Here is a 9,776-nt window from a genome sequence, read left to right as displayed (position 1 = left end):
ATGTTATGACCCATTTTAAAAATCACCCCAAATCCAAGGTATAAAATATCGATGATATGGAAAATATCGGTAGTCCAAAAACACGAAAATATTGATGGAAATATCGGGATATTATCGATATCGATAAAAATTGAATAAAAACCACGAAAATTGTAAGAAAAACTTGGAAATTTTTATTGAAACTTTGCAGGATGTTTATTTAGTCAATTATCTATTAGTTTATCACAAAAAAAATTGGAAGGAAATGCATTGCATGATGGATTTAACTGATTTAAGTTGATTATATAGCGAGCCGACAAACATTGTGAGTGTAGAAAATATGTAGTAATTAATGAAAGAAGTTTAAACACACCATAATCATTTATATATAATGAATTAGTACAATATTTTACACTTTATACATTGCGTGATAAGATACATGAGTGACTTAGTACCACATAGAGTTCTTATGAGGTTCAAAATTTTCACTATCTTCATCATCTCTATGTGTAGAGTAAGTGTATTGTGAAGAGTAGTTATCAAATGATAAATCCCCAAAATAGTTTTGCATGTAATTGTTAACATGGCATCCATATGGATCTGAGATTGGTTGACGTTGTCCATAAGCAAAATCATTTAAAGATTAAGTCTCGGATTCTTTCCATGAGTCGCTCGATTCCATCCCAACAAGAATGGGATATGAAGGGTAAGGAAATGGTTGGTTATGAGTATAACCATAGTTACTACTTCCCACTCCAACAGAGTCCGAAGTTATAGATAACGAGTCATCTTCTTGACTTGACAAAATTCTCTTGCCTCTTTCTCTACGAGTATAGTCCTTCCATATGGGACCAATTCCTGGTCCTGCCCGCCTACTGCTATGGTCCTCATCTTGTGTTGCATGCGTGAAGTTTGCCTCACCAGTGAAGGGGCTCATAAATCCGGGAGGTGGTCCAACATAGTCTCCATATTCACCACTACCTCCAGCTCCACTATATCCTTCACCACTACCTCCAGCTCTACCTCCGGTGGTAGGTGAGTCTCCTGACCTTGTAGTAGAGCTATCATTAGTATCAGCATGATCTTGTGGTTGTGTAGGATTGGAAAAAGGTGGAATTCCAGTGTTTCTTGGTCTTGGGTAGGGATGGGCAAAATACCCATGGGTATGGGTAACTGCGGTTACCCGCCCATTTAAAGTTGATGGTTATGGTTATGGGTAACCGTTTAAACAAATAAATGGTTATGGGTATAACCGTTTATCCATGAAATTTAAATGGGCAGTTATGGGTATTATCCGCGGTTATAACGGGTATCCATCGGTTATGGTTAATATTCATGGTTATAACGGGTATCCATTTACCCATTTAATTTAATAAAGATTAGAATCACATCTAAAGCCTTTACTACCACAAAACCTCATGCTTCCAAGGCAATGCCAAGACTTTCATTCGATCAGACCCATATGTGTGGTGATGATTCTGATGAATGAATGATATGCCCCGAAAGACTGAAGCCCAGATGCATATTTATAACAACAAAAAAGAGAGAATCTTCACTGTTATATCTCAAGCAAAGCCAATCATTCGATCAAAACCCAGTTTTGATCATGCAAGTACATTGCAAAAAAGCAATCCAACAACCAATTGAATCAAATTTAACATCGGCCCGACTCGTGCAAAATTGCAAACAATCAAGCTTTACTTCTGAACAAACAATTCAACACCCCCTCTATTTATCTAATTATCTGCCCAGATAAGAAATGGAAGCATAAAATACAAAATTATGACAAATTTTTCTTTTTTAATTTTCAAATTGTTAAAAACATAATGTAGACGGGAGAAAAAAAGGGTAAATGGGTAAAAAACGGATAAACGGGCGAAAAAATGGGTAAACGGGTAAATGGTTATGGTTATGGTTAAATGGGTAAATGGTTATGGGTAAATGGGTACACGGTTATGGGTATGGATAACCGTTTATAAACGGTTATGGTTATGGGTATAACCATTTATATAATTACCCAACGGGTAAACGGTTATGCGAGTATGAACATAAACGGTTATGGGTAAAATAACCGCGGTTACCCGCCCGCATAACCATTGCCCATCCCTAGTCTTGGGCGCAAAAGTTCTTCCAAAGAGTCAGCGCTGCTAGATCCCACCTCATTCTCTAATACTTTTTCTACATTTATTCCTTCACTACGTGCTTCTTCAGCAACTCTGGAAGCTGGGTTGCCTTCATCATCATCTAAATGAAAAGGTCTAATCCATTGATAAAGTTGGTTACCTTCTGTATCATCATCTTCAGCAACAATATCAAACACATATAGTGGGTCACCACGGTCAACATGATCTATTTCTGCTTCCTTATCTCGAATTTGAAGCTTCATGTTGTAGTAGCAATAAACTAATTTTTCCAACCGACTATGAGCCAACCTATTTATTTGCTTTGTGTGTATGAGTGCAAATGTACTCCAATTTCTTTCACAAGCAGATGTGGAAGCTGTTTGTGATAATACTTTGATTGCTAACTTTCTCACAATTGGTGCATCAGTCCCATACATGATCCACCATTCAGCTATAATGAAAAACAATGTTGATAAGCCTAATAACTCCAACCAATTCTATTATAAACTGATGGTGAAATATGTTTACACTCACTAGGAGACATTTTTGTTTGAGCAGCAACTGATGTTGGTTCTCCAAAAGTTCTTCTTGCATCTTTAAACTATGTTAGTTGAATTCAATAAATCGTGTTAGTTTAATCCAACAATGTAATTATTATAATTTAAGTAATTGTGTACCTCATTTCCAAATTGGCCAACTGCTTGTGATGCAGGGTCTAATTTAGAGTAAACATTATGTACAACACGTATAAGGGTACCATTATCTCCAACACCGGGTCTGTATTGGTATCAAGGATTCAAATAATATGCTGTTCAAAGAAACACATACTCTAATAAGAGAAATAATACTTATGCAACTAAAGAAATGAATTGCAAATTATGACATAATTTATACATGCTGCATGCAAATCGTGGTATAATGTTTTATACCATCGGTCATCAATTATCTTTATGACCCACCTTGCACCATGTTTTCTTTCCAAGTCATCCTTCAATACCCGCATCAACTCATATATTGCCCCCATAGTAGGATACACTTCTGTGTCAACGATTCGTAAAACTTTGTAAAGAGGTTCAAACACTTGGCACACATGTTCTGATTGAGTCCAAAAAGCATGATCAAGCACTATACTTTCCACCATACGACCTGCATTTGAGCGGCTTAAATTGTGTTTGGCCCAATCGTCACTAGTGAATAATTGTTTCAACCCTGCTTTCTTCTTAAGTAGGTTGTCTAATGCAACATAGTTGGTGGCGAATAGAGTGGTAGCTGGACAAATAATTTCTCCTTTGCAAAATTCACGCATCTTTGCCAACAACCAACCGTGATTGTAAATATAATTTGTGATCGTTCTAGCTCTTTTTACGACAGTAGCAATATTCTCTCTTCCCAATTGCCTCAAACATGAGATCAATACAATGTGCTACACATGATGTCCAAAACACATTATGATGCTTCATTAACTTTTTCCAGCTTTAACAAATGCAGAACCATTGTCGGTCACGACTTGGACAACATTATACTCTCCCACCTCCATGATTACATCCCTCAATAATTTGTAAATATACTTGTAGTTCTTTATATGGTCTGAAGCATCAACAGACTTCAAAAAAATTGTCTTTCCTATACCATGAAGTTTATGATAGACAATCTGGTCGGGCCAGTCCATCCGTCACACATGATTGTGCAACCATTAGTTTCCCACTTTGACCTCAACTTGTTAACATACTCGCCAATGTCTTTATACTCCATTTCCAAATATTTGTTTCTTACCTCATAGGGAGTGGGAGGTTGTACTCTAACACCGGCCTGTTGACATCCCGATACCATATTTTTGAAATGATGTGACGATGCCTTCTTAGCAGGGATATTTTCATAGATAAAGAACTTGCTAATTAGACGCCCCATTCCCTCATTCACATTACCTCCAATGAAATAACTCCAAACACTCTTTTGACGTGCTTTGGATGACTTATATAAACTTGGGGCTATTGGTGGCGTTGGTTGTGATTCTCTAACACTTGCTCCCCGTCTCATTTGTGCACCACCACTTGTCCCGAAACCTTGTGCTCTATTAGGAATTTTATGAAGGTGTTCTCTTTCCCATGCTGACTGTTTGGAGCCAAATAATGCTTGTTTGAAACTGCATCGTTCTTCAGGTCCCATGTCATCATCACATTCGTCCTCATCGTCATCATCATCACTGTCAACCGCTTGGCCAATGACTTCTCCTCATAGCCCAGCTCGAATATTTTCCATTCCATGTGTTATCTTTTCCTTATGCTGTTTTTTATTTTTTAATAATGTGGTGATGAATGCCTTCACTTTTGGGGGACATTATCGCATCATTGGACATTATTTCCTGGGTCTAATCCACTAAGATGGTACTTAAGTCGTGTCACTCCACCACTCTTCATTACCCGACCTCAATATTTGCAAATTGTGCCATGTTTGTTTCCGTCTATTGGGTCTCCATGTTCCCAAGCTGGATCATGTTTAGTAACTCTACTGGACATCTTAAACGTACCTATATTTATTTTTCATGAAAATTAGGCAATTATTTTTTGGCCAAAAAATATAGTAGCGGAAACATATAAAATACGAAGTAAAGAAAATAAGAAGTAAAGTTATTCTCCAGAAGAATTAAATAAGAAGTACTAAATAGGAAGTAAAGAAAATGATTGTAAAAATTTAAGTAATTATAAAAATAATATGGAATAATAAAACCTAATATTAATGAATAATAATCCAATTTGATAATAAAATAATAAATAACATTAAACATATTAAAATTATTCTAGGGAATAATTATACAACATTACTTAATTACTTCAAAAAATTAACATGCAAGTATTATTTGGTTCTTAGATCACATGCACGGGTCCACACAATTTTTTTTGTTGTTGTATAAATTACAATAATATAAATATAAGTTTGTAAACTTACCTTAAATATGGAACCCTTTGTGTAAAGGCCAAATAGAATCTGCGTGGAGCAACAATAAAATAATAATTACACAAATGTAACAAATCTGAAACTTTCGATGTCGTACGTAGCAACAAAACCTCGACGATCCTCTGCAGCTTGCTGTCTGTGAATAAATGAGAGAGAAAGAAGGTATTTAACATTTAATTTAGAGTGGCGCGAGCTGCAGATCCATTTATTCAATTTAAAGCTTTGAAATGGCTCTGGAATGGATCTAGAATGGCTCTGAAAGGGCTAAGGGAATAAGAAGAAACGAAAAGGTGTAATAGAGGTTTTTCAATTTTCGAAGGGTCAAAAAAAAGTGTGATGATCTGATACTTCACCTCTGAGAATGTGAAAGAATATCACGCGTGACACACGATTTTGAATCTTTATGAAACCACCATTATTTTTGTCTTGTCAAAAATTGTAAAAGTTGTCAGGGTTTTGAATTATTTGGATGCTCTTTTTTTCTCACACGCCACCACACACGTACATAGAGACCTCAGTCTATTTCTCTCTGGATCCTTCTCTCTTCTTCTTTCAGTCTCTCTCTCTGGATCCTTCTCTCTTTTCCCTTCTCCCTTCTCCCACACACACACACACAGATCTCTCGATCTTTCTCTCTTCTCCCTTCTCCCACACACACGCACAGAGACCTCAGTCTCTCAATCCTTCTCCCACATGGCCTTCTGCTCCTCCCTCGCCTTCCTCCTCGTCCGTGTCTTCCGCCTCGTCGGCGCCGTCTCCATCTCCTGTGACCTCTACGCCCTTCGTAGTACTCCGTCAACGGCATCATCATCACCATCTAAACCTCATCTTTCTCTCCCTTTCTCTCGATGCATGCAGCTAGGACAGTGGAACCCAGGAACTTTTCCAGCAAGGCCGTGAGTGTCGAGGAACTTTCTGAACACCTCCGACCGTTCCATGGCAAACAGAAGTTATAAAAACATTCCTCTCGTCTTCTATTTCATTTTGATACCTAGATCGGAGTCTAGGGTGCTCTTTTACAGTCGACCGGAGCTGTAGAAGCTCCGACGTTCTTCTCTGATTCGCACCAGCCTCAAATATCGTGATATTTGGATGATTTTTCATTGGATGCGTGTGAAAATATCGGTGTCTCACAAAAATGATAATATCGGCGATATTTCACCGATATTATCGATATTTTGGTCCTTGCCCAAATCTAAATATTGGACTGTTTGATGATAATCATAATTAACCATAAATAAAATTAAAAAACAAAAAACCAAAATATTGGACTGTTTGTTAATTTGGTCCAAATTTCATGTGCATTTCAAAAGCCGGAGCTATATATATTCCCCTCTCATTTCTAGTACACCCTAATTCTACTCGATTTACCATCTCTAACAGCCTTGAAGAAACACAGCGATATCCAAGCCTTCGTCTTCGGCTTGTTCTTTTTCCATTGCCGTCTCCGATCGTCTTCGTTTTCGTTTTCGTTTTCAAGGTAATTTCAGCTGTACTTTTTCAATTTCTGTGTTTGGATTTCCTTCTTGTGAATATTGAGTTTGATTTGTAAGAAATGAGTAGGCTGAAGTTGACTTGTGCCTGATCTTAAATGTGTTTTTGCCGATTCTGGTGGTTTATGTGATTGTTGGAGTTAGATCTTGAATGAGCTTACTGATCCATGATTTCTCTGACCGATTGATCTGTTGGATTTAGATTTATATTTTCTTTGTGTAGATGTAGATGTTATTTGGATGTCTGATCTGGTTCTTATCTGTACGGATCTAGTGCTGGTGATCTGATTTTTTTTAGATCTGAATAGTTTTATTTCAAAAAATTAGATAAATATTTGAAATTTGATAAATTGGAAGTGCTTATATTACTTACTTAGCAAAGGGATTTCAACTATGATTGTTGAGATTTAAGTCTCGTGCAAGATTTTGAAATTGGCTGTTAAAGAAATAAGGAAACGAAGATAGATAGTTGGATGCACGTAGAAAGTGATAGCGAAAATGATTCGTGTTTTTCGATATACATATAAAAATACTATACTTGGCCACTTATCTGATTAGTGAATTAGTGTGGGATGTTGTATTGATTCTGTATTATTTTTATTCAGGTTTGTAAAAGATGGCCGATGCTGAGGACATTCAACCCCTCGTATGCGACAATGGAACAGGAATGGTGAAGGTAATGCATCATACCTGGCATCTTTTGCTTTCTTCAATCATTATGCATTTAAGAGTAATCAAAGTTTTAGTTATACTTGTTACCGAGAATGAGGTTTTAGTTACACCATTTTGTGTATTCTTATGTGTGTAGGCTGGATTTGCTGGTGATGATGCTCCCAGGGCTGTGTTTCCTAGTATTGTTGGTCGACCACGGCACACTGGTGTCATGGTTGGTATGGGTCAGAAGGATGCCTACGTAGGTGATGAAGCACAGTCGAAAAGAGGTATCCTTACCTTGAAGTATCCCATTGAGCACGGCATAGTGAGCAACTGGGATGACATGGAGAAGATCTGGCATCACACTTTCTACAATGAACTTCGTGTTGCTCCCGAAGAACACCCAGTTCTGCTCACAGAGGCTCCTCTTAACCCTAAGGCCAACAGAGAAAAGATGACCCAAATCATGTTTGAGACCTTCAATGTGCCTGCCATGTATGTTGCCATCCAGGCTGTTCTCTCACTGTACGCCAGTGGTCGTACAACTGGTTAGTATCAATTAGTTTCTGTGCTTGATTCTGTATATTGTACTCAATTTTTCTGGTGTTGACTGAGCTCCTCCTTGTACAGGTATTGTGCTGGACTCTGGTGATGGTGTGAGTCACACTGTGCCAATCTATGAAGGTTATGCCCTCCCTCATGCCATCCTTCGTCTGGACCTTGCTGGTCGTGACCTCACAGATTCTTTGATGAAAATTCTCACTGAAAGAGGGTACATGTTCACCACTACTGCTGAACGGGAAATTGTCCGTGATATGAAGGAGAAGCTTGCATATGTTGCTCTGGACTATGAGCAAGAACTTGAGACTGCCAAGAGCAGCTCTTCAGTTGAGAAGAACTATGAGCTTCCCGATGGCCAAGTCATCACAATTGGAGCTGAGAGATTCCGGTGCCCAGAAGTCCTCTTTCAACCATCTCTTATTGGAATGGAAGCTGCTGGCATTCATGAGACTACTTACAACTCTATCATGAAGTGTGATGTGGATATCAGAAAAGACCTATATGGAAACATCGTGCTCAGTGGTGGGTCAACTATGTTCCCTGGTATTGCAGACCGTATGAGCCGGGAGATCACTGCTCTTGCTCCAAGCAGCATGAAGATCAAGGTTGTAGCTCCACCAGAGAGAAAGTACAGTGTCTGGATTGGAGGGTCCATCCTTGCATCCCTCAGTACCTTCCAACAGGTGACGATCATAAACTTATCTCTTAATTTTACCAATGATGTTTTGAATACATATGCTATATTATGAATTCTTTTTGCTTGAGACTGATGAGATGTTTTTGTCTTTGATGAATTAGATGTGGATTTCCAAGGGTGAGTATGACGAGTCAGGTCCATCCATTGTCCACAGGAAGTGCTTCTGAGTTCTAAAAATGGTTTTGATGGTGAGCTATTTTTCAATTTAGTTGGATTTTTTGTGTCATGTGTCATGTGTCATGTGAAGTCAGTTTGGTTGGCAAACGATGTGTTGAGGCGGGGTCACTCGACGACTGGGTATATTTCGATGTTGATTTATCATAGCTGCTCATCCACGCGAGAGGCTTGCCTGCTTGCAATGTGAAATGGTTCTCTGTATATGTGGTGGGCAGAAAATCAGTCCAAAACCGTCCTCGCCTTGCCTAATCTTTGGTTCAACCATCTCTTTCGGTAGTATGTTTGTAGCTGGAGAGTGATTGGGATGCTGTTTTTTTTTTTTTCCTGTTCTTTTTTGGCCTTTCATTTCCCTTTTGTTCTATATTCGACGGTCTCTTTTTTTTTTTTTTTTTATTTTTATTTTATTTTATCCGAGAACATTAATATTAATAGTTTTTATTGTATCTGAAATTTTATTGTAGCTCAAGTTTGTGGTGGAAAACTGGTATGAAAATTTATAATTAAATAGTGGCTTGAAAGCTTGATCTGAATCTTTCTCCTGTGTGCCTGCATTTGTGGTTTCTTTGAAGGTGTGTTGGCGTTTTGTTGTTTTGGTAAGTGAATCGTTGACCAGAAAATGTATTAAATGTGGCGTTTGCCATTTGCCAATCGTATGAGAGGCCTCTCACATCCTGGAATTGGCAGAAGTGACTAATGGCACCTTTTCACGTAAAAGGTAAGAGGAATAAAAAAAACAAAATTCGGATTACTTTGGTGTTTACTAAATATTTAAAAATCAAGTGGTGGAGTCCACATGAAAAAAGGGAATTCATTTCTTGAAATTGGAGAAATGGGATTTCTGTGACGGAATCGGGAATGTATTCTTTTCTACCTATTATGCCCTATCGCTAGCTGTCGCATCATGCGGTGGACATGCTTCTCCCTCGCCGGCTCATTGCAGAGAAAAAAGTGCATTACCTGTTTGGATGCCGTGAAAATAACAGGAAGCTATGAGAAAAACCAGGTGAAAAAAAGCCAAAACGGGATTTTGAATAATTTGGAGTGTGCAATAGAAAACAAATCGAGAAATTGAGGATCCCGACCTTGGCGCTGCATTTGGCTGCGGGGAAGATGAATCAGGCTAATGATCCTGTTTGA

At 38.2% G+C, this 9,776-nt stretch overlaps 1 protein-coding gene across 1 annotated transcript; it reads left to right on the top strand.

The window, feature by feature from the left end:
• The first annotated feature begins 6,358 nt into the window (after nt 1-6,358).
• On the top strand, nt 6,359-9,169 carry LOC103453508 (actin-7). The gene is made up of 5 exons (XM_008393049.4): nt 6,359-6,537; nt 7,156-7,226; nt 7,359-7,752; nt 7,835-8,448; nt 8,564-9,169. Exons 2-5 carry the CDS (start codon nt 7,167-7,169, stop codon nt 8,627-8,629), a joined length of 1,134 nt encoding a protein of 377 aa, XP_008391271.3. The 5' UTR covers nt 6,359-6,537; nt 7,156-7,166; the 3' UTR covers nt 8,630-9,169.
• Nucleotides 9,170-9,776: the final 607 nt, after the last annotated feature.

Source organism: Malus domestica, chromosome 15, assembly GCF_042453785.1.
Source record: "Malus domestica chromosome 15, GDT2T_hap1".
In the NCBI taxonomy this organism is placed as follows: domain Eukaryota; kingdom Viridiplantae; phylum Streptophyta; class Magnoliopsida; order Rosales; family Rosaceae; genus Malus; species Malus domestica.
This window is presented reverse-complemented; position numbering and strand designations above follow the sequence as displayed.